Source organism: Myxocyprinus asiaticus, chromosome 37, assembly GCF_019703515.2.
Source record: "Myxocyprinus asiaticus isolate MX2 ecotype Aquarium Trade chromosome 37, UBuf_Myxa_2, whole genome shotgun sequence".
NCBI lineage: Eukaryota > Metazoa > Chordata > Actinopteri > Cypriniformes > Catostomidae > Myxocyprinus > Myxocyprinus asiaticus.
In genome coordinates, this window is record NC_059380.1 from 27,670,485 (window position 1) to 27,694,490 (window position 24,006).

The 24,006-nt window shown below is 37.2% G+C and overlaps 2 protein-coding genes across 3 annotated transcripts in view; one reads left to right on the plus strand and one right to left on the minus strand.

The window, feature by feature from the left end:
• The window catches only part of nuf2 (UF2 component of NDC80 kinetochore complex), a 63,592-nt gene that overhangs the window by 18,561 nt on the left and 21,025 nt on the right, over positions 1-24,006 (plus strand). For both annotated transcript variants that reach the window (XM_051675524.1, XM_051675525.1), the window contains exons 6-13: positions 17,419-17,546; positions 18,195-18,269; positions 19,547-19,623; positions 19,791-19,852; positions 19,978-20,075; positions 20,584-20,657; positions 20,782-20,875; positions 22,231-22,293. In XM_051675524.1, the coding sequence (XP_051531484.1) occupies positions 17,419-17,546; positions 18,195-18,269; positions 19,547-19,623; positions 19,791-19,852; positions 19,978-20,075; positions 20,584-20,657; positions 20,782-20,875; positions 22,231-22,293 (671 nt within the window). The remainder of the gene's footprint in view (positions 1-17,418; positions 17,547-18,194; positions 18,270-19,546; positions 19,624-19,790; positions 19,853-19,977; positions 20,076-20,583; positions 20,658-20,781; positions 20,876-22,230; positions 22,294-24,006) is intronic.
• rab43 (RAB43, member RAS oncogene family) lies at positions 1,544-15,638 on the minus strand. Its single transcript, XM_051675528.1, has 3 exons — positions 15,138-15,638; positions 11,072-11,255; positions 1,544-8,261 (listed from the first exon to the last, which is right to left on the minus strand). The coding sequence occupies exons 1-3, from the start codon at positions 15,345-15,347 to the stop codon at positions 8,008-8,010; spliced, it is 648 nt and encodes a 215-aa protein (XP_051531488.1). The 5' UTR covers positions 15,348-15,638; the 3' UTR covers positions 1,544-8,007.

A 24,006-nucleotide genomic window follows, 5' to 3' on the forward strand; every position in this document is an offset into this window, starting at 1 on the left:
GCGATCGGGGGAGAAGGGCCTTAGTCAGGGAGGTGACCAAGAACCCGATGGTCACTCTGACAGAGCTCCAGCATTTCTCTGTGGAGAGAGGAGAACCTTCCAGAAGAACAACCATCTCTGCAGCACTCCACCAATCAGGCCTGTATGGTAGAGTGGCCAGACGGAAGCCACTCCTCAGTAAAAGGCACATGACAGCCTGCCTGGAGTTTGCCAAAAGGCACCTGAAGGACTCTCAGACCATGAGAAACAAAGATTGAACTCTTTGGCCTGAATGGCAAGTGTCATGTCTGGAGAAAACCAGGCACTGCTCATCACCTGGCCAATACCATCCCTACAGTGAAGCATGGTGGTGGCAGCATCATGCTGTGGGGATGTTTTTCAGCGGCAGGAACTTGGAGACTAGTCAGGATCGAAGGAAAGATGAATGCAGCAATGTACAGAGACATCCTTGATGAAAACCTGCTCCAGAGCACTCTGGACCTCAGACTGGGGCGAAGGTTCATCTTCCAACAGGACAACGACCCTAAGCACACAGCCAAGATAACAAAGGAGTGGCTCCAGGACAACTCTGTGAATGTCCTTGAGTGGCCCAGCCAGAGCCCAGACTTGAACCCGATTGAACATCTCTGGAGAGATCTGAAAATGGCTGTGCACCGACACTCCCCATCCAACCTGATGGAGCTTGAGAGGTCCTGCAAAGAAGAATGGGAGAAACTGCCCAAAAATAGGTGTGCCAAGCTTGTAGCATCATACTCAAAAAGACTTGAGGCTGTAATTGGTGCCAAAGGTGCTTCAACAAAGTATTGAGCAAAAGCTGTGAATACTTATGTACATGTGATTTTTCTTTCGTTTTTTATTTTTAATACATTTGCAAAGATTTCAAACAAACTTCTTTCACGTTGTCAGTATGGGTATTGTTTGTAGAATTTTGAGGAAAATAATGAATTTAATCCATTTTGGAATAAGGCTGTAACATAACAAAATGTGGAAAAAGTGAAGCGCTGTGAATACTTTCCGGATGCACTGTATTTTTAATAATTGTTTGTTTCTGTCACTCTTAATGTCTTTTCATTAAGTCAGTGGATGAAGTTTTAAAAAGCAATTAAATCTTTGTTAACCTCTAAATGCAAATAGGGACAACCTGATGACTGATATTTATGGTGCCAACCTCTACAATCGCTACCTCAAGGAACGAATAGCCAGGAAGACCACCAAAGCAGTGGCAAAGGTGGTGACTGGCACTGGGGCACCCACAGCTGTCCCGCAGGAGGTGGACATGGACAGTGGTTGGGAAAGTGAGCTCGCGTCGCCCTCTGCCATGTCCTGCAAGTCTATTCTGGTGTGCACAGGAGTCTTTAATCCCCACATGGAGTTGCCTAAAGATGCTAACCAGTGTATCAAAGAGACAGTCTTCCATGGGCATCGTGACTTCCATTTTGACCCTGCACTGGTTGAGCCGGAGAGAATCGTACAGGACGTGGATGCTGCTGTTGAACTCATATTTGAGATGGAAAAATTTGGGACAGAAGTTTAGTTAAATTAAAGGAATAGTTCACCCAAGAATCATTTACTTAGCCCCATGTCATTCTAAACCCATAACTGTTCATCTTCTATGAAACACAAAAGGAGACATTTTGAAGAGTGCACTGTTCGTTTCTTTCCATGCAATTTAAGAATGGGGTTTGGAGCTTTCGAGCTTCAAAAAGAACGCAAAAGCACCATAAAATTATTATTTAAGTATCTTAAAAGTAGTCCATATGACTCATGCATTATTTAAGTCTTCTGAAGCCATACGATAGTTTAATGGGTAGAACAAACGATCTGGATATCTGGCTTAGATCTCCTTGATGATCATGAAAGAAATAACTTGTTTGATGAACAAATTATTCTTCTGAGTCAGATCTTTCAAATGAATTGATTGATTGAAATTGTTCACAAAACCATACAGATCTCAATGATCTCAATTATGTATTCATAGCAGTTAACAGCTATCTAGATACGAAGATTATCATTGACTAACAGCTTAAAGGAATATTGCGGGTTCAATACAAGTTAAGCTCAGTCGACAGCATTTGTGGCATAATATTGATTACCACAAAAATAAATTTTGACTTGCCCCTCCTTTTCTTTAAAAAAAGCAAAAATCGAGGTTACAGTGAGGCACTTACAATGGAAGTGAATGGTGCCAATCCGTAAACATTAAAATACTCACTCTTTCTAAACAGCTCACTTGTACAGCCACAAGACGTAAACAATATGTGTTAACATGATTTTAGTGTGATAAAATCACTTACTAACCTTTTCTGTGTAAAGTTATAGCCAATTTTATAAGTTTGTTGCCATGACTATGTACTGTCAGCAAAACTGACTGGAAAGATTATGATTTAAACAACTTTACAGCTCAAATAATATGCTAGTTTTAGCAGAAGAATTAATGTACTGTAAGTTTTCAAAAAATTATAAGCTTCACATTTCTGCCTTTATACCCTAAAAAAATTGGCCCCATACACTTACATTATAAGTGCCTCACTGTAACCTCGATTTTTGCCTCTATTTTTTATTTTTTTTCTCCCCTTTTCTCTCATGGTGGCATAGTGACTTGCCTCAATTCGAGTGGTGGAGGACACATCTCAGTTGCCTCTGCGTCTGAGACCGTCAATCCACGCATCTTATCACGTGGCTTGTTGAGCGCGTTACTGCGGAGACATAGCGCATGTGGAGGCTTCACGCTGTTCTCCGCGGCGTCCACGCACAACTCCCCACACACCCCACCGAGAGGGAGAACCACATTATAGCGACCATGAGGAGGTTATCCCATGTGACTCTACCCTCCCTAGCAACTGGGCCAATTTGGTTGCTTAGGAGACCTGGCTGGAGTCACTCAGCACGCCCTGGATTCAAACTCACGACTCCAGGGGTGGTAGTCAGCATCTTTACTCGCTGAGCTACCCAGCACCCACCCAGCTTTTTTAAAGAAAAGGAGGGGCGAGTCGAAATTCATTTTTGTGGTAATCAACATTATGCCACAAATGCTGTCGATTGAGCTTACCTTGTACTGAAACCTGAGTATCACTTTAAATTTCTCACACAAAGCTGTCATAAGTTGCTTTTGCTGAAAGTTGACAGTAAATAATGACTGAATTTGTATTCTAAGGTGAATTATTCTAACATACTGATATTACTTATTGTGTTGCAATGTTTAGTACTATGCTATACTGTCTACTGTCTATATTACACAGTATTTTCATTTTAGTATGTCGTTTTTGGAGAAAACCTCAACAAATAAGCACAACCCATAACTGACAAACCAGGAGCAATCTTTAAAGATATTGTGACATTTTAGCTTAATTACCATGATTTCATTTGAACTCTATGAAATGTTTGTGTCAGCAGTATTTTTTCATAAGCTATTAAATTCATTATCTTAGTATGCCCCTAAGCAGACTGAACAGATTTGTTTCTGATTTGGATATCCTACTCTCTAGTGTGATTAGATAGACATATAGTATACCTGAAGTACACTTTATGGGGGTTGTAAGTGGTTGGGTCTGAATCTAGATATTCAGGGCTATCAGTCTGCCTGAGGATTTTCTTTAATAAACAGTGCTGTATAATTTCATAGACCATTATTAATACTATTATTTTCACAATAGTTTGACATTGTTAAAGCCTATGTCAAATTACAGTACTTTACTTTAAGTCTAAGCTTTTTTAGTATTCCCAGTTGTGCGACAAATAATAAGAATGTAGTACTGCATCAGCCATGTAATTTGCATTGTGCCATAAGACAAATGTTCAGAAGTGTTCAGAGTATTGTTTTATCACCATTACATAAGTAATTGTTACATCCTCCTCCACTTTTTCTAAGTCTATTTATGTTTTATTTGTTTTTTGTTACATTGATATTATGGTTTTATTTTTAAGTTTTATTCAGTACAGTACATATTTGTACTGGAAAAAAACAACAACCTTATGGATATTCTTTGAAGATAAAGCAGGTTTATTAAAGTCTAGCAGCTCTGATATACTGTAATTAAGCAAATGTGCAAAAGTAGTATACTAAATTAATAAAGGATGGACATAATATCCTTTTTGTCCCTTGAAACAAAACAAAACAAGATAAATTATGGATATGGAAGATTATATTTCTTGTTAAAGAACATTTAGATGGATTCTTCATAAAAAGGAAGAATAAGACTTTCTCTTACACATAATTTATGCTGTGACAATTTTATTGATAAAATAATAAAATATCAATTTAACACCAAATACAAATGGATTACGTCTTTCAAGCAAAGCTTTTTAACTGATTGACAAAACGACATAAAATGCATAGTAGTAAATCATGAAGACATTAAAAAAAAAACTACAATGTTATATTGCCACCAATACCAAAAAGTTTTAAAGGCACTATATATACTCTTAGGAATCCTCTTCCAATTTAATTTACCGTTGTAAAGTACATTTGGCATTACTGTATTTCAAATACTGTCTTCTTTTACTCATATGCTTAAGCAAAAATTCTGTATAAAGCAGAGTAATTTTTTTCTTCAAAACAACGAAAGAAGATGTACAATTAAACTCTTTACATTCTTAAAATTTAACCACCATATTGTATACTGAATATACAGTACACATTGATTTATTATAAAACACCAAAACATCAATCAGCGATATATATAAAAAGTTCCAAATTGAGCTGTTAACCATAAGAAGATATTGCAAATCTAAATAGAACATAAGATATTGCATTTAAAATGGCTCTAGTTACTGCTCGTTTGAGATGAAACAGCTACTGACACTATTTTATAATTATTCTGTGTAACCTTGTTGCAAATAATAATTGTGGTATTATCATAAAAACATTAGATTAAACAGTAAAACGAATTATTGCTTTAAAAAAGCTGGTATAATAAACTATTTTAATTTAACAAGGCTTTGTGGCATGTTCAAATGAATGCAGAATGACTATAAAATAACAATGCCAATTTGACATCTATAATAAAGAGTCAGTTCAAAAAGGTTGCAAGAAAAGTCAAGCATTTTTTTAAATGGGCTCTTCTGGTATTATGTCATGTTTATAACATTGTTTTTACATACGTAAGTCATTGGTACATTATTCAAATCAAATAAGTTAACCAACAATGGCAACTGTTAGGAGGGTAGAGTAAACCTAGTTTGCAAACCAATTTTCCCAAGAGAATGGCAGATGTCCATCCATGTACAGAAAACAGCCCAACACAAGCCCATCTTAAAATGCAAACATTTGATTAAAACATTGTTGAAATTGGGTCATGGCTGATGATACCATGTTTAGTGCACTCTGAAATTAAAATATGTCATCATTTTCTTACCTTCTGTACAAAATGGTCCCAAACCATATGAATTTCTTTTTCAGGGGGACACAAAATAAGTTATGGAGTGGTTTATCGTAGAATGTCCAAGCTGCTCTATTCTATGAAAGTGAATGGTAACCACAACGGTCAAACAAGATTTTCAGTCATGCACAGTTCTAATCGAGCTAGAGCGGGTTTTGATTAGTTGAGCTACAGTGTTCTTATATCTGTCCAAGTATACATGACACAATGCTTAATCAAATAACTGATGCAAAGACCAATTCAGTGATTAGTCTTATCGTTTATTCTCAAACTGTGCTCTTGTGCAAATGTCTACTCCAATCATTTCACAGAATCAGTGCTTGAAACACTTCTTGAAATCTTGAGTGGCTCTAAAATTTGGAAATATAGATGGTACTCAATGAACTAAACTTAGTGAGTTACTATTCCAAGGTCTTGCAACAGTTAAGAAACCATTAGCAAAATAAATAAGAATCAATGGATCTTCGTCAGGGAAGTCATCATATTTAATTTGATGACGTAAATGAACAAGAGACTGTGAGGGATAGATTGTACTGAATACCTTGGTGTAGAACGTTCAGTTGGCGAACATTGTAAATATGTCTTTATAAAACATTTTTAGTAGACAAAAAAAACTCTTGGAAACATGGTTTACAATGATTTGATGTGACCTGTGACCTTACAATGTTAGTTCACCCAAAATGAAAATGAAAATATTTGTCGATGGGCAGAATGTTAGGGACTGACAGCTTTACCATTCACTTTCAATGTACAATATGGAGAAAAGGTGCAATGAAAGTGAATGGTGACTGTGGCTAACATTCTTCCTAATAACTCCTTTTGAGTTCCTCGAAAAAAAGAAAAAAAAAAATTCACACAAGTTTGGGGCAACATGAGGGCGACTAAAAAACGTCCACATTAATTTTTTGGGAGAACTACACTGGCGGCCAAAAGTTTGGAATAATATACAGATTTTGGTCTTATGGAAAGAAATTGATACTTTTATTCACCAAAGTGGCATTCAGCTGATCACAATGTATAGTCAGCACATTAATAATGTGAAAAATTATTATTACAATTTGAAAATAATTTCAGAACTTCTTAAACTACTTCAAAGAGTTCTCATCAGAAAATCCTCCACGTGCAGCAAATGACATCTTTGCAGATCCTTGGCATTCTAGCTGTCAGTTTGTCCAAATACTCAGGTGACATTTCACCCCATGCTTCCTGTAGAACTTGCCATAGATGTGGCTGTCTTGTCGGGCACTTCTCATGCACCTTACAGTCTAGTTGATCCCACAAAAGCTCAATGGGGTTAAGATCCATAACACTCTTTTCCAATTATCTGTTGTCCAGTGTCTGTGTTTCTTTGCCCACTCTTTTGTTTTTCTGTTTCAAAGGTGGCTTTTTCTTTGCAATTCTTCCCATAAGGCCTGCACCCGAGTCTTCTCTTTACTGTTGTACATGAAACTGGTGTTGAGCAGGTAGAATTCAATGAAGCTGTCAGCTGAGGGCATGTGAGGCATCCATTTCCTAAACTAGAGACTCTGATGTACCTCTTATTAAGTTGTACCTCTGGCCTTCCACATCTCTTTCTCTCCTTGTTAGAGCCAGTTGTCCTTTGTCTTTGAAGACTGTAGTGTACACCTTTGTATGAAATCTTCATTTTTTTTTGGCAATTTCAAGCATTGTATAGCCATCTTTCCTCAAAACAATGATTGACTGATGAGTTTCTAGAGAAAGCTGTTTCTTTTTTTGCCATTTTGACCTAATATTGACCTTAAGACATGCCAGTCCATTGCATACTGTGGTAACTCAAAAGCAAACACAAAGCCAATGTTAAGCTTCTTTTAACGAACCAAATAGCTTTCAGTTATGTTTGATATAATGGCAAGTGATTTTCTAGTGCCAAATTAGCAATTTAACATGATTACTCAAGGATAAGGTGTTGGAGTGATGGCTGCTGGAAATGGGGCCTGTCTAGATTTTATCAAAAATTACATTTTTCAAATAGTGATGGTGTTGTTACATCAGTAATGACCTGACTATACTTTGTGATCAGTTTGATGCCACTTTGGTGAATTAAAGTACCAATTTCCTTCCGAAACAGCAAAATCTGTACATTATTCAAAAGACTTTTGGCCGCCAGTGTATCTGAACAGACTGTAAATATATCCCTCAAAGCATTGTTTTAATTTGTCAAATTAAAATAGTCTACCCTGACTAAGGTCCATGGGCAATCACTACAGTACAAAATTACTTTATCACTGATGTTTCAGCACACTGAAACCTTAACATGTCCTTATAAGTTTAAAATAAACAAGAGAATATATTAATATTATTTTCTATATTTTTTTTTTAGAGTGGTTATGATTTAAAAAAAAACACATGGAAAAAATGTGCAACAAGCTATGTGACACCATGAGAATTTTGCCCTTGGTAATCGGAATTAATCACAGTTAACGGGGATAAGAAATTCAGATGGTGCTGTTCTGTGGGTCCATCATAAACTGGTTCCTTGTCTTGTGCATACTCTGAATCACTCCAGTGCATCCTTACAATGCAGCATCTCTCTGCTTAAAACAAGCACAAACTGATAGTACCTGATTTATATATTTATAACTGAGTAGTAACAAAGCTTTTATTGTCATCAGCACCCACATCCCCAGCCCTCATTGGTCACATCCTTGCTGTTAAGTTTAAAGCTGTCCGTCACGTTTTCATTGAACATGGGCCCGCCATGTCTGAGGATGAGCTCAGTTGCCATTTTGTTAAAAGCCTCTTCCACATTACTAGAGTCCTTGGCTGAAGTCTCAATGGTATTAACACAATCCAATTGCTCAGCCATGGTCTGCGCATCCTCAAAGGGAACTTCACGCAAGTTGGTCAAGTCTGATTTATTACCTGTGGTGCAAAATAAAGTTTTCACAATAAATTCAATGTGTATGTATGTAATAGAAAATTAAAGTAGTGTTAATAAATTCTGGTAATGAAAAAGCCAGGATTGCCAAAACAGATTGTATAGTCACACTCGCATTACATCAAGAATACTTCGTGAGGATTCTAGTGTTAGCTAAACAATTAACACTGTCATTAAAACAAAGATTAATTTCGTCATACAGCACCATGCACATAGAATAGAATTATGCAACAGCTCTCTTTACTTGTCTCACTCATACAAAACAGACTACAACAGATCCTATATTTCTAAAACTGCATAAAAACAGAAATGCACAAGTTGTTTTTATCACTTTCCTTTGCTTTTTTCTTTTTTTTTTAGCGGATAGTTTTTAAACATGTCCACACTTCATAAAAAAATTACCTGCTCATAGGGCAATGGAAAGTGATAAAACAACTTGTGCATTTCCTCGACTAGGGTAAAAGAAATAAGAAAACAGTGGCACACATACACTTAGGGAACCTCAAAACCACAGCAATGTCATCTCAAGATGTTTATAATACCGATTTCATTATTTTAGGGTGTAACCATCTGTATATTATACATTTACTTCCAAAGAAACGATTAAAGGGATAGATCACCCAAAAATTAAAATTCTCTCATTATTTACTCAGCTGCATGCCATTCCAGATGTGTATGACTTTCTTTCTTCTGCAGAACACAAATTAAGTTTTGAAGAATATCTCAGCTCTGTAGGTCCATACAGTGAACTATCCTTTTAAGGAGAACCGTTTATTATTTTAATTGTTATATTGCAAATTTCTGCATTTTATTTTCATGTTTAAAAAATTATATTTCATCCCCATCATAACTGAATCCTTTTTTTGTGTCTTTAGTTTACAGTTTTATTGTGGGCAATGCATAGGCTTACTATAGTATTATGTTTTACTTGTGTTGTCCACTGAGGCTGTAGCTTGTAATATAAAAATAATTAAAAGGTCTTCCATTGAACATATCAGCCATATCACAAGTTTTACTTCTTAAATTGATATGCTTAATACAATACAAACATTAATGTTTAGTTGAATAATCATATTAAAATATGTAAATTAGAGTGTTGTTTATCTTCCTCAAAGTAATAGGCCTACCTCCTCAGTTATACAACCCCAATTCTGAAAAAGTTGGGACAGTATGAAAAATGCTAATAAAACAAAAAGGAGTGATTTGTAAATTATATTCACCCTTTGCTATATTGAAAGCTCTACAACTACTAGGGCTGGGTATTGGCACAGATGCCCCGATTCGATTCAATTTCGATTCACAAGATCTCGATTCGATTCGATTCTCGGTTCGATTAAAATTGATTCATTAGACATTGAAAATTCAGTACTACTAATTGGGGAGATGTTTCTAAAGCTGTACATGGAACACCAATTTAAAAATAAATATGATTTCAGTGTTTCCTACAGGATTCTGAGCAGCAGGGGGAGACCTGTAGACCACCCCCTCAAATTTTATATATTTGTATATATACATTGTTTTCTTGTTATTGTTGTTTTATTATTACAAATGACATGCTAGACAGTGACAGAGCTGGAATTACACATTTATAATTTAAATATTTTGATTCTCTGTGTTTACATTCATACCTTGATAAGTCACCAGATGGCTATTTTGACAGACTTTTTAAGCTTTTTTGAGCATTCTTGCGTGAATCCACATAGCGAGCACTCTTGGAGCACACACACACACACACACACATACATAACTGCTGGCTACAGAGTAGTTGTACTCTGTCAACCTGTGCTACATGGACGGATTTAGCTGTTGCACACCATCTCTGTGTTCACATCCACTTCTCCCGCAGTACACGTTAGATGCGCTCCACTCGCAAAAGCCTGGGAGTTGTGGACCTCTAAGCTGCAGGATTCATGCTAATCAGATCCAGTACACGAAGATCGATCCACTGCTTTTCAGAATAGATATAGATTTGGCCAAATAAAAAAAATTAATCGAATAATAGATTTTTTTGCCCAGCCCTAACAACTACACATTATATATTATTATTGTGCAGCTAAAGACCTACATAATGGATGATTTCTCTTTCTAAACTTAACAAACGTGTGTCTTCAGTGCCCAAATGCATAATAAGTGTTGTTAGAAGAAATGGTGATGTTTCACAATGGTAAACACTCGACTCTCCCAACTTTTTTGGAGCATGTTACAATCATCTGATTTGAAATTACTGTACATTTTCAAAAAACAATGAAATTCACAAGGAAAAACATCATAATGTGTAGTTGTAGTGCTTTCAAAATAGCAAAGGGTGAATATAATTTACAAATCACTCCTTTTTTCACAAATCACATTTTTCATACTGTCACAACTTTTTCGGAATTGGGGTTGTACAGTAAATGTTTTAAATGAATAACAAAATGTCAATGTTAAATGTCAATGTCAATGTGAAAATAGCATGTTATGACTCTGGCTCTTTTATGTTGTGTGTATTTGTTTATGGGTAACTCATAAAGAAAAATTAAATGTATCATTAACAGTTAACTGAGAACCAGTTAATATCAGTTAACTGTTGCATCCTGTTTGCTGCCTCAATCTGAATGTAAATTCTGAAACTGACTTGGAATTTAACAGGCAGTCTCAATTCATTACTGAATGGCACACAGCTCTGGAGGGATAATCTTTTATAAGTAGACAGGTGTAAGTGGGCTTTCCTAATGCATTTTATCAAGCAACGACAGTTTCTAGAAAACACAGTATAAAATCATCAGATACACTCATACTTTCTCTTTACACTTACCAATTAAAAGAGGAACAATGTTGGAACCACCGTATTTCTTTACATCCTCCATCCACTTTGGTGCAGACAGAAAAGTGGCTCTCTTTGTGATGTCATAAGTGATGATGGCACCATTGGCACTGCGGTAATAACTCTGTGTGATGGTGCGAAACCGCTCCTGTCCGGCTGTATCCCAAATCTGTAACTGTACCACAACATTGCAGCCATTATTCCCACTCTTCTAGCTACTACTGTACTTGTACACTCAACGGACACTTTATTAGGTACACCTGTACATCTGCTTATTCATGCGATTATCTAATCAGCCAATCGTATGGCAGCAGTGTAATGTCTAAAATCATGCAGATATGGGTCAGGAGCTTCAGTTAATGTTCAAATCAACCATCAGAATGGGGAAAATAATGTGATCTCAGTGATTTAGACTGTGGCATGATTGTTGGTGCCAGACGGGTTGGTTTGAGTATTGAGTATACTGCTGATCTCCTGGGATTTTCATGCACAACAGTCTCTAGAGTGAAAAGAGAATGGTGCAAAAAACATCCAGCAAGTGGCAGTTCTGGGGGTGAAAATGGCCTGTTAATGTCAGAGGAGAATGGCCAGACTGGTCCAAACTGACAGAAATGTTACGGTAACCCAAATAACCACACGTTACAACAGTTTTATGCAGAAAAGCATTTATGAACATACGACAGGTCAAACATTGAGGCGAATGGGCTACAGCAGCAGAAGACCCCACCGGGTACCACTACTGTCAGCTTAGAACAGGAAACTGAGGGAGCAGTGGGCATAGGCTCACCAAAAATGGACAGTAGACAATTGGAAAAACATCACCTGGTCTTACAAATCTGGATTTCTGCTGAGGTACACAAAAGGTAGGCCCACAGCAGCCTCAGTTTTCTGTTCTTGGCTGACAGAAGTGGAACCCAACGTGGTCTGCTGTTGTAGCCCATCCGCCTCAAGGTTCGACATGTTGTGCATTCTGAGATGCTATTTTGCTCACTACAGAGTGGTTATCTGGGCTACCATAGCCTTTCTGTCAGCTCGAACCAGTCTGGCCATTCTATGTTGACCTCTCCCATCAACAAGGCGTTTTCATCCACAGAACTACCACTCACTGGTTGTTATTTTGTTTTGTTTTTTGCACCATTCTCTATACACGTGAAAAACCCAGGAGATCAGCAGTTACAGAAATACTCAAACCAGCCCATCTGGCACCAACAATCATGCCACAGTCTAAATCACTGAGATCAAATTTTTTCCCCATTCTGATGGTTGATGTTGTAACAAGTTCGTAATCTGAGCAATGGCGGAGTCAGGAGGCAGCGAACTGTCAATGTGAGTATTTTATTACTCTTCAGCATCACTCACAAAAACTTAAACATAAAGGGCTCTTAGTGACCAAGTATACACACAAACTAGTTGTAATTCTGTCATACATGCAGGAACAGTCTCTCTCTCTCTGCATACTGATAAGTCCGTCGGCCTTTTCTGGTCTCCCTCCGCCATCACAATAACAAAACACAGGTGTTAGAGATAATGACAGCCCAGGTGACGAGCCTTACCGCTCTCCCTCTCCCACAGACAGATACATGACCACGCCGCCATCACCACAGATGTAAACATTAACTGAAGCTTCTGACCCATATCTGCATGATTTTATACATTACACTGTTGCCACACGATTGGCTGATTAGATAATTGCATGAATAAGCAGATGTACAAGTGTACCTAATAAAGTGGCTGGTGAGTGTATATCTTACTTGAGGTCATTTATCCAACAAATTATGAGAGGAAGGGGATATCTTGGGCTCTCTATACATGTTTCTAGTGATAGACTGATATACTGGCCAGACAGATTAATGGACTGATATTTTGCCACTCAGAGATTATCCGCATCAGCTGAAAACAGAGCACATTTGGACAATTTACAGGCCAGTTAAAGAGCAAAATAATTGGCCAATTTTTTTTTTTCTTTCGACAGTTTTTGTTTTAAAATGTTTTAGTGAATTGCAAGAACATTTTGTGAAAATAAGTGTTATTCTTTAAATTTCAGAAATTTTGTGTAAACCTTATTTGATATCCTTAAATTGTTTTATGTTCATTCATCAGCCTCCCTACACTCTAGATATCGCCATTTGCAACAGAAAAAAAACCCATTCCAGTTAAATAACACATGTTTTCGTATATTACATTATTTATTTACATTAAATAGACTCTTTTCTTCAAAAATGCATAACACACAGAATGAAAGAGAGAAAATAACACTCAGCTCTGCACTGGCTGAGCTGAGCAGCCTAACTAATAATGTCGTGGTCAAAGACAACAGTGTAACATTGACAAGAACAAGGCCTCAACCCTGACAATAAAAAAGTGCTGATCAGTCAGCCAATGAAACAAGATTTCACAATGGAGCCCCATACCGGCTGAGTTAGCAGTCAAAGGCCTGCTGAAAGTTGGACCATTGTAATTTCGCTACTGTATGTTACAGTAATTATTATTTTTTTTTTTTCATAAGAAGACCTCTTAATTTGATTGTTTCATTTACACATGACTGCAACATACTTAGCTATAAATGGTTTGATGTAATCATACACTCAAAAAATAACTCTTGAATCAATCATGGACAGTGCCCCACATGTTTGAAATGAGTTTTCTTAAATTAAAATTACCATGTAATCGTAAATACTAAGTAGATGGATCCTAAATGAATAAGGAAACCCAGCAAAATGTAACATGTCAAAATTACTCAAATGAAACTCATTTAGTGAAATGCTAGCTAGTGACAGTAAATGTTAGCATGCAAAATATATGGTGGTACGAAACACTACTAGGTGCAGCTTGGTAATGGTCCTCAACATAGGCTCAAGCTCCATTCTTCACCATGATTGTGACCCCCAAAACTACAACATAACAGAAATTCTTATAACTCTCAACATAACAACAAAACACTGCACGTCTTGCACAAGGACACATAAAATAATCCTTAATTTGAACATTTTCTCTTTCTGTCGAGTCCCATGCTGGGAAATAGAAATCCTCTGCCCAGTTTCAGTTAAACAAAAAAAATAAAAAATAAAAAATGGATTAAGTAAAGCTGACAAGACATTTTCTTGGTTGAAACAACTAATTTATTTACAAGTTAATTTAAGTTTCCTTGGTTACATGAATTGTGTAATATGAACATGGGAGAATTGAGTAACATTGACGATAGTGAACGTTCTTTTCTTCTTTTTTTGAGTGCACAATAAACATTACATTCCACAATGCACCTTGCTCTGTCTGGCCTATGGTAATCGTGTTAGCAATACAAAACAGATGTCTCGTGAAAGGATCCTTTTAAGACTGTGATTTTCATATAAATACAAAGTCTCGCCATAATCCATTTTTTGTACAATCAATGAAACACAATCCTAATGTTTTAGATCAATCACACTCCTACATACTATAACCAGCCCAGGTAGATCTAAAGAAGGACACTGTCGAAGTTTTAAAAGTCTATAAAACTAAATGGACATTATAGATGGTTTAATTTATCATACATTGTTTACAGCTTAACTCCTTGACGTGGCTGTTAGATAACGGTCCAATGAAACTGCGTGCCATCTTTGAGCCCAACAGTCAACAACAAACTCTACAAGTAGTTTCACTTCTATTTTCTCCACGTCATGAATGCCAACGTTCAAAGGAAGCAGAGCAAAGTCAGCAGACTCCTTCCTTATAAAAATGTACCATGGTTACCATGACATCTGCCAAAATACCATTGTTATTAAATGTGTTATTACAGCTGTTGTAACTTAGTACTAGCCAAAACTGTCATAGCCAAAATAAATTATATACAATACTACATTTATTATGATTTTACTGTAGTAATAATAAAAACTGTAGCAAAGATATTTAGGTGCAAACTCTGGCCACCAAAGGAAAATGTTGTAAGGGCTTTGGGTAAATTTAGAAACACTTGGATAATGGTTTCATTTAATCAAAATATATAACTGCCTGAATTATATAACTATAATATACATGGCTATAATGAGCGTAGCTTGACATGGCCTACATGGCTACAAACCTTAACCCTTTTCCCCTGTATTTCCAACGTCTTCATGGTAAAATCCACTCCGATGGTGTTTCCTTGTTTTTCGATGAATATACCGGTCTTGAAACGCTGAACCACACAAGTTTTGCCGACACCGACATCTCCGACCAGAACTATTTTGAAGACGAAATCGTAGCTGTCATCGGAGTCCAGTGATGACATAGCTGTGCAGTGAGTGCTCATCTATGAACTGAAGTTTATGTGAGTGACTGGGATTATTACACACTCTAGTGAGAGAATGACGTGTAGAAACACACACAGCACCTGCAATCTTGCCAACGCGGAAGAGATAGCTGTCAATAGCGTGACTTAGGTGTCCCAGGGCAGCGCCTGACTCATTAACCCCTGTAAATATACAGGCACTCTACACTGTTCTGGACATGTTTACAGTATCATGACCCCTTAAACTTTTTAAATGCCAGCGACGCGACAAAACTAAAACGCTAGAATTGTGATCAGCAAAACTGTCTGCACTGCTGTGTGTGGACTGAATCCGGGCGTCAACACCCAGTCGACCAATCATAGACTAGAACGCTACGCTAAAACGCGACGCGACAAAATTAGAACTCTCCCAAACGAAGCTCAAGCTGTCTACGCTGTCTTTAAATATTTTGGTTCTCTCTGATCTGAACCATATCTTACAGAACCGAACTCGTTTATGAGTTTACAACCAAAATCTATGCGCATACCTACATAAAATCAAATGTATTCACTACATTTATCCTCGATCGAGCACTTTTTGCTGTTTACATTTACATAAAATTGTCTACACACTCTCATTACATACGACAGCCTACTGAATACATTTAGTTTCACCAAGCCACGAACTCAATGTCAAAGTAATGTTCAGCAGTCGAGATGAAACTACTATAATGTCAATAGCAATATTAATATTTATCATATTTCATTGCAGAATTATCTACTTAAAATAATACATAGGGTCTGGGAACGGCGATGTACTTGCTGTTTTTCTTTCTGAAAAATTATTTCCCAAAAATACTAGAAGACCGTTAAAAGCTCAAGCTATCTATCTGAAGAAGAAAAAAAAGAAAAGAAGATTTAGAATAATAACAATAACAATATTTTATTAACAAATTTTTATGCATAATAAACTTCAGATGATTCAGATAATAAAATGTTCAACAATAGTAGAGAGTATTAAGCAGAGACGGGCCACTTTTATTAAAATGAATGGGAGAAATTAGAACGGCCAACGGATGTAGAATAGAAAGTCCCGCCTTACAGGTAATAGAGCCAATCACCTTTCAGATACAGACATCGCTTGTCAATCAAACCGTTTAAGCGCATGCGCATTCGCTGAACGAACCTGAAAAAAAAAAAATAATAATAATAAAAAAAAAAAAAATATATATATATATATATATATAGAGAGAGAGAGAGAGAGAGATTTTACTGCTGATTTGAGATTTGAAATATGTTCTTTGATCGTAATCTTGACCAGCCGTTTTGGAGATTTCGGTCTTTCCCCATTCAAGTTGACAGCAGCTGTACTTGTATGCCACTTGTATTTACATAGAAAAATAGCTGCCCAGCCTGTCCGGGAGCGTTCCAAAGTTGGCCGCCGAGTGGACTGACTTGCCTTCTAAATGCATTGCGATGATACGTGACGTCGCAGAAGACGTGAGGCGGAAGTGACGACGACCAGGCGCCTAAATTTTAAATTTGCTTCAGTTGACGACGGGGGACGAAAGCTGGTTAGTAAAAGAGTTTGGTGCTTGTTTGTTTTTATAAGAAATGTCGGACCAACACTGTGAACAAGAGGGTAATGAAATTATGTATATTTTAATTTCATGCATCCTGGCTTTATATTGTTCACGCTATTGTTAGTCGTTGGTCCTGGCAGCTCAGATGTCGCTTTTCCTGTAGGGGAAGCTTAACCTTATTTTTTATTTGCTTTTGGGGTTATCTCACAAGTATTCCTCGCTTATTACTGAATTTTGCTTATAGATATTAACAAACAGGTTTGTTGTGTGTACCTGTCTTAAAGAGCGCGTTTTTTAAGTTTAAAAACAGGGTGTGAAAACTGTATAAAAACTTAAAATTGGCACACCGTCTCAAACGCGAGGCACATAGCGCAAGACTTGACGCAACGGCCAAAAATGTTGTCTGATTTATGTAGACCAGCAATTAAAAATAAAGAACCCTCCAATGTGAACGCCCCCTTATGTGTAATTGTTGTATTCTAATATATAATCTCTCTCTATAGCTAACCTTTTTTTTTTCTTTTTTGCAGCAGGTATGACTGAAAACACTTTCCCGGTGTACAAGGTGGATGTCATTGTGCAGTTCTACCGAACCGAAGTTTTGACTGGACAAGAGGCCAAACATTTTACAAAGAATGATATTACTCCCAACCCAAAGGTACAGTATACTAATGATAGAACGATTTATTTATGCTAGGCTGATTAATCAGCCGATATTTTGCAACTTGTGAGATTATCTGTAGATCACTATGTACACACAGCTGAGTATTAGTTTTTTTTATTTTTTTTTGTGTGTGTGTGTGAATTGAGTTAATATTGTGAATTGTGTTCATTTAATATTAGCAATTTTGTGCACATCATATTTGCTCATCTTAACGTATTTGATTTAAAAAAAAATATATATATATATTGTTTTCCTTTATTTAGAAAAAAGATTGGTCACTGGTCATGCATTCAGGGTACATACTTTTTCGTTTGGAAAATAAATACATAAAAAATTAATAAAATACAATTAAAAATAAATAATTAAATAGATGGCTAGATAAATGAATAAACTACAAAGTCCAAGACAGGGAACCAAGTGAACTAAAGCTTCACAAAGTCGTAACGTATCTTTAATGGAAATATTGGCATTATCACTGTCATCGGCCACCCTGTTCTTTAGATACCTGCATCGACCATTAAAAAAAATGTCAGCTGACCACTAAATATACGGTACTCAGCCAGCAGTATCTGAATGTCTTGATAATTTATTGTAAGTGCAACAGTGAGACATTTGTTTAGAAAAGTCTGTTTTCATTTGCAGGCAGAATCCATTCAAAGACTCTACATGAGAATTTTGCAGCTTCTTTTTCGTTTCAGACCTGAGTGCCATTACACGGTGAGTGTGAAGTCATCATGTTTGCCGATTTGCTTTTATGTCATCAGTGTTGCAGTTTCACGGTGGAATTTTGAAGTTTATAAGTAGCCATGTTTATGCAATGTGTGTGTTTAAAGCTGTTATGACTTTTCAATGTTAAAATGCTCCCAGCTTAAAGGAATAGTTCACCCAAAAATGAAAGTTCTCTCATCATTTGCTCACCCTCATGGCATCCCAGATGTGTATTACTTTCCTCTGCAGAACACAAAGATTTGTAGAAGAATATCTTGACTCTGCAGTCTCATAGATTTGAAGGTCCAAAAAACACAAAGGCAGCAGAAAAGTAATCCATATGACTCCAGTGGTTAAATCCATGTCATCAGATGCTATATGATAGATGTGGGTGAGAAACAGATCAATATTTATGTTCTTTTTTTACTGTTAATCTTACATTTTTGTTTTTGGCGTTTCGTATTCTTCAAGCAATGCGCCACCTACTGGTCAGGGAGGATAATTTATAGTGAAAAGGGACTTGCATAATGATGTGTTTCTTACCCACACCTATCATATTACTTCTAAGGACATGGATTAAACCACTGGAGTTTTATGGATTACTTCAGTGGTGTGATTCTTCCAGATTATTCCCAAATTCAGTTTTTTGTTTTCCGATTTAAAAATGTGACCCTTGTCAAATGTGTAAATCCATTAAAAAATAAAATAAAAGATAGGGGTGTTAATATTTCATGGGGGGTTAATGTGAGTGGTTGTTCACTGTCTACTTTGCTCAGTACATTTCCCTGCTTTTTTTGTGTTTAGCCGATAACATGCCTGTTACCTTTATGATGCCTTTATGTCCTTTTTGGAGATTCAAAGTTCTGCCCACCATTCACTTGCATTGAATGAACCAACAGAGCGGCAGAAAAAAAAATCATACACATCTGGGATGGCATGAGGGTGACTAAATGATGAGAGAATTTTTTTTGGGTCAACTAACCCTTTAAAATGCAGAGACAACTGTAAGTAAGCCATTTGTAGGTTGATTGCCCTGGTAATTGTAAACACACACAAAAAAAAAAACTTGCTTTGTTTGTTTGAGCAGACATCTAGCCTGACACAGCAATACAGACTCAATGGCGTGAGACTGGGGCAGGACTATCTAATTGTTTGACCATTGGCAGGCATATGTTTGTTTGACCAATGGCATCTTTATTTTTGCAGTTCCGTTTGGCGATGATAGTGGTGCAGAAATGACACACTATAGCTTTAATTGGCAATTGCTTTTTTCATACTTTTCACAGGTGCCCTTGTCTGAAAACGTTCAGTACCCAATGCTGTATGAATGGGTTACTCCAATCATGAGTGTTTACATGCGCATGTGAGTGTTTCTACCCTACAAATAGAGAACAAATTTGAGTTTTGTTTAACACTGACATTTTTATGAATATTTCTTTGTGCTTTAATTGTTTATCTTAAATATAAATGTAGCGAGAGGTCTGTGTGTATTCCTCAGCGAATACCATTGCTTCCATTGTTTTGTTTTAGGTGCCAGTTTTTACCAGTGTGTCATGTGTATGACTTTTCCTTGAATGACTTGCTCAACCCCAGTAAGTAGGTTTTATTTTCTTTGTCACACAGTTTCAAAGTAGCATTAAACAGCAATGTTTAGAAATCTTTTAAAGTTTATTATAATTGGTTAATGTAAAACAATTTATTTTTATTACCATGACAGAGGCAAAACGGACAATCACAATACTGAGCGCAATCCAGAATTTCCTTCACTTCAGAAAGCAGAGGTTGGAAATTACTGCTGCCCACCAACAAAGTTTTGTAAGAGACGTTTTTCTTTTTAAAAATGTTGCACACTCTGGTCATTTTTTTCTTGGACTTACTCTGACACCTAGTTGTGTGAATGCAGCATCATTCAAACACAGTAGTTTTCAGTTAAAGATGCCATTGTAGAAATTCACTATTTACAGGCAGCCATGATTAATCCAAGAGTGAAAGTGTCCAATGACAGGGCATTAAGTGAGTAGTATTCAGCTGGTCGTGTAATCCTAACATGGCTGCCCTTATGAGGTGACCCTGTAGAATAAAACAGCTTTTATAATATTACTGATATGACTGGAGTTTTCATATCATGCAGGTGCTCATGATTTTATACATATGTTTCAAAATGACAATAATTTTTTGTAGGAGTAAAACTTTTTTTAATGAGGAAAATAATTACTGAGTGCACCTTTAAGGTTCTATTAAATGTTTCATTAGAATTAAAGCTGTGCTGCCACATTTGTCTCCACTTAAAATTGAAGAAAAGGGTGCTGATCTTTTTTTATAGCGCTCTGATATGGATAGACTTCAGGCATACACAAGGGAAATAAAGGAAGCTGAAAAGAAGATTGAGAAACTGACGTAAGTGATTTTTTTTTTCTCTCCTGTTTTTACCTATGTGTTTGTCTTTATTCCACTTCAGTACACTTTTTTAAATTTTTTTTTTATTTGAAACTTCTGAATGTATCCAATACTTCCTGTGTAGTACCATACCACCAGAGCAGCAGGCAGAAGCTAAAGAGCTGGCGGCTGCATTGGCAGAGCTGACAACCAACACACAGCATGAATATCAGGATGTGGTGAGCTGTCAATCATTAAAAAAAATTAGCATTTAGAAATTATGATTTAGGTATATAGACAAAATAAATACCAGTAGTCATTAACATCACTTGTATATAGGGTGACCACCTGTCACACCTTTGCTTGACAGTCCCGAAATTGGAAGCTTTGTCCCACAAGTCATGAGCAGTGTCCTGCATTTTAATTATTTATCTTAATTGTCCCTGAAATTACAATCCCATATTTACTGTATAAATAAAATAAAAAACGGAAACTGATTGATGTTTAAAAAATTCTATTTGTGCAGTCGGCACCTTCGCATTCGTTAAAAGGGTGTTTTTCGCTGATGCCAGTTGCGTGGATGGAGCAAAGAAACCGAGCCAGTGTGGACCTTATCAAAAAAACTCCTGGTGAAGGTTGCAGAGTGAACCGAGTTCCCTGTTCGAAGCTGCCAGATCCAAAAAAAAAAAAAAAATCACGTTGAAGATGCATTTAATCTTTGTATAGTCTAATAAAGGAGCATAACCTTGTCGCTACTTAAGGAAATTATTTTTTGCATGAAATGTGTGGTTTTTTATTTATTTATTTATTTAATTTTTTATGCCTGTTATATTCATCTCATAGATTGAATAGGTGCTGTTAAAATGAGATTATATCACTAGAGCCTGGTCAAATTGAGTGCTGGTCAAAGCACTGCCTTAAAATTAGCATTTCATAAAGCCTGTCGGCGATTTAAACATGTTATCATCCAGCAACACTGCAAATAGTCATTCCGTCTAATATAAAATCAATATTTAAACAGTCTCAATAGTAAGTTCCCTCTCTCCCACGTGTCCTGCAAAATTACGTCATCTGTTGACACAAGTTTTTAATATTGGGAGAAGATTCAACAACATGTACCTTCTGCCAGAATCCATTATCCCTGAAACATGTTTTATTAGACTGTACTGGTCTTAACCCCGTGAGAAACCTTTTTTATTCAGTCAGCACTCTGGAAGAAATTAACAAAGTCAAACCGAACGCAATTTTAGAGTTTTTAGGAAAAATAGATTTTAAAAACCTTTTATAGAATTCCTTACACATTTCTCGCCATGGAAATAGCCATAGAAGCTGGCATGGCATTAAAAACAAACAAACATGTCATCTGTCCTGCATCAGAGCAATAACCAGGTGGTCACTCTACTTTTATACAATTTGTAGTGTTGCATAAATGACCTCTAAATCTTAGATTTCGTGGCTTTATTCGCTACTGACATTAAATGATAAACCGTTATTACACGGACCAGTGTTTCTCACAGCTGATGCTGCATGCTATTTGTTCCTGTTGTTTTGTTGTCTGATTCTTTTGAATTTGACTTTGAATGTTCTCTCTTAGAGTGCAATGAATGAAAAGGTTGCACAATGCAAGACAGAGATTGCTGAAATATCACAGAAACTGGTATGTATCAGTTCAAATATTTTTTCTTCATTCACAGCCTTTGCATTTCATATTTTGCCATGCATAGGGGTTCTGTACTTGGTTAAAGCATATGTACACACATGAAAGCTATGAATCTGAATTGTGTACAAGCCATGTTTACCTAGTGCTTGGTTAATAGTGCCTGTAGTTAATGGACGGGTCTCAAACAACCCTTTGTGCATGCTGCATAGTTGCTATGGTTTCACTGCTCTGTGTGAATGTGTGGGTGCTTGTTTGTGCACTCTGAATATTTTGCACTGAATTTTTCCCTCATGGATCAGTGTAATATATCTGTCTATGATCAATGTTGAAAAAACGAATCAAAGGCTAATGTAAGTAAGGCAAAAGACTCTTCTTAAGGATAAAGTGCTTTTTGTCTGACCCCAAAGTTTATGCCAATCAAAAATGCATTTTGTGTGTGTGTGTGTGTGGAAATTAAGAGCAACACAATTTGTGTTAAAAGAAATGTAGTTTGATTTGATTGAATATCATGTACACTATATTGCCAAAAGTATTCGCTCACCCATCCAAATAATTGAATTCAGGTGTTCCAATCACTTCCATGGCCACAGGTGTATAAAATGAAGCACCTAGGCATGCAGACTGCTTCTACAAACATTTGTGAAAGAATGGGCCGCTCTCAGGAGCTCAGTGAATTCCAGCGTGGTACTGTGATAGGATGCCACCTGTGCAACAAGTCCAGTCGTGAAATTTCCTCGCTACTAAATATTCCACAGTCAACTGTCAGTGGTATTATAATAAAGTGAAGTGATTGGGAATGACAGCAACTCAGCCACGAAGTGGTAGGCCACGTAAAATGACAGAGCGGGGTCAGCGGGTGCTGAGGCACATAGTGCGCAGAGGTCGCCAACTTTCTGCAGTCAATCGCTACAGACCTCCAAAGTTCATGTGGCCTTCAGATTAGCTCAAGAACAGTGCGTAGAGAGCTTCATGGAATGGGTTTCCATGGCCGAGCAGCTGCATCCAAGCCATACATCTCCAAGTGCAATGCAAAGCGTCGGATGCAGTGGTGTAAAGCACGCCGCCACTGGACTCTAGAGCAGTGGAGACACGTTCTCTGGAGTGACGAATCACGCTTCTCCATCTGGCAATCTGATGGATGAGTCTGGGTTTGGCGGTTGCCAGGAGAACGGTACTTGTCTGACTGCATTGTGCCAACTGTGAAGTTTGGTGGAGGGGGGGATGATGGTGTGGGGTTGTTTTTCAGGAGCTGGGCTTGGCCCCTTAGTTCCAGTGAAAGGAACTCTGAATGCTTCAGCATACCAAGAGATTTTGGACAATTCCATGCTCCCAACTTTGTGGGAACAGTTTGGGGATAGCCCCTTCCTGTTCCAACATGACTGTGCACCAGTACACAAAGCAAGGTCCATAAAGACATGGATGAGCGAGTTTGGTGTGGAAGAACTTGACTGGCCTGCACAGAGTCCTGACCTCAACCCGATAGAGCACCTTTGGGATGAATTAGAGCCAAGACTGCGAGCCAGGCCTTCTCGTCCAACATCAGTGTCTGACCTCACAAATGCGCTTCTGGAAGAATGGTCAAAAATTCCCATAAACACACTCCTAAACCTTGTGGAAAGCCTTCCCAGAAGAGTTGAAGCTGTTATATCTGCAAAGGGTGGGCCGACGTCATATTAAACCCTATGGATTAAGAATGGGATGTCACTTAAG

Bases quoted from the DNA above. Each gene is read 5' to 3' on its own strand.
- rab43 (XM_051675528.1), bottom strand. From the start codon at position 15,347: ATGAGCACTCACTGCACAGCTATGTCATCACTGGACTCCGATGACAGC. The intron at 11,256-15,137 runs GTTTGTAGCCAT...GTTGTGGTACAG, and splicing joins TACAGGGGAAAAGGGTTAAG to TTACAGATTTGGGATACAGC. The intron at 8,262-11,071 runs GTAAGTGTAAAG...TTTGCACCACAG, and splicing joins CATTGTTCCTCTTTTAATTG to GTAATAAATCAGACTTGACC.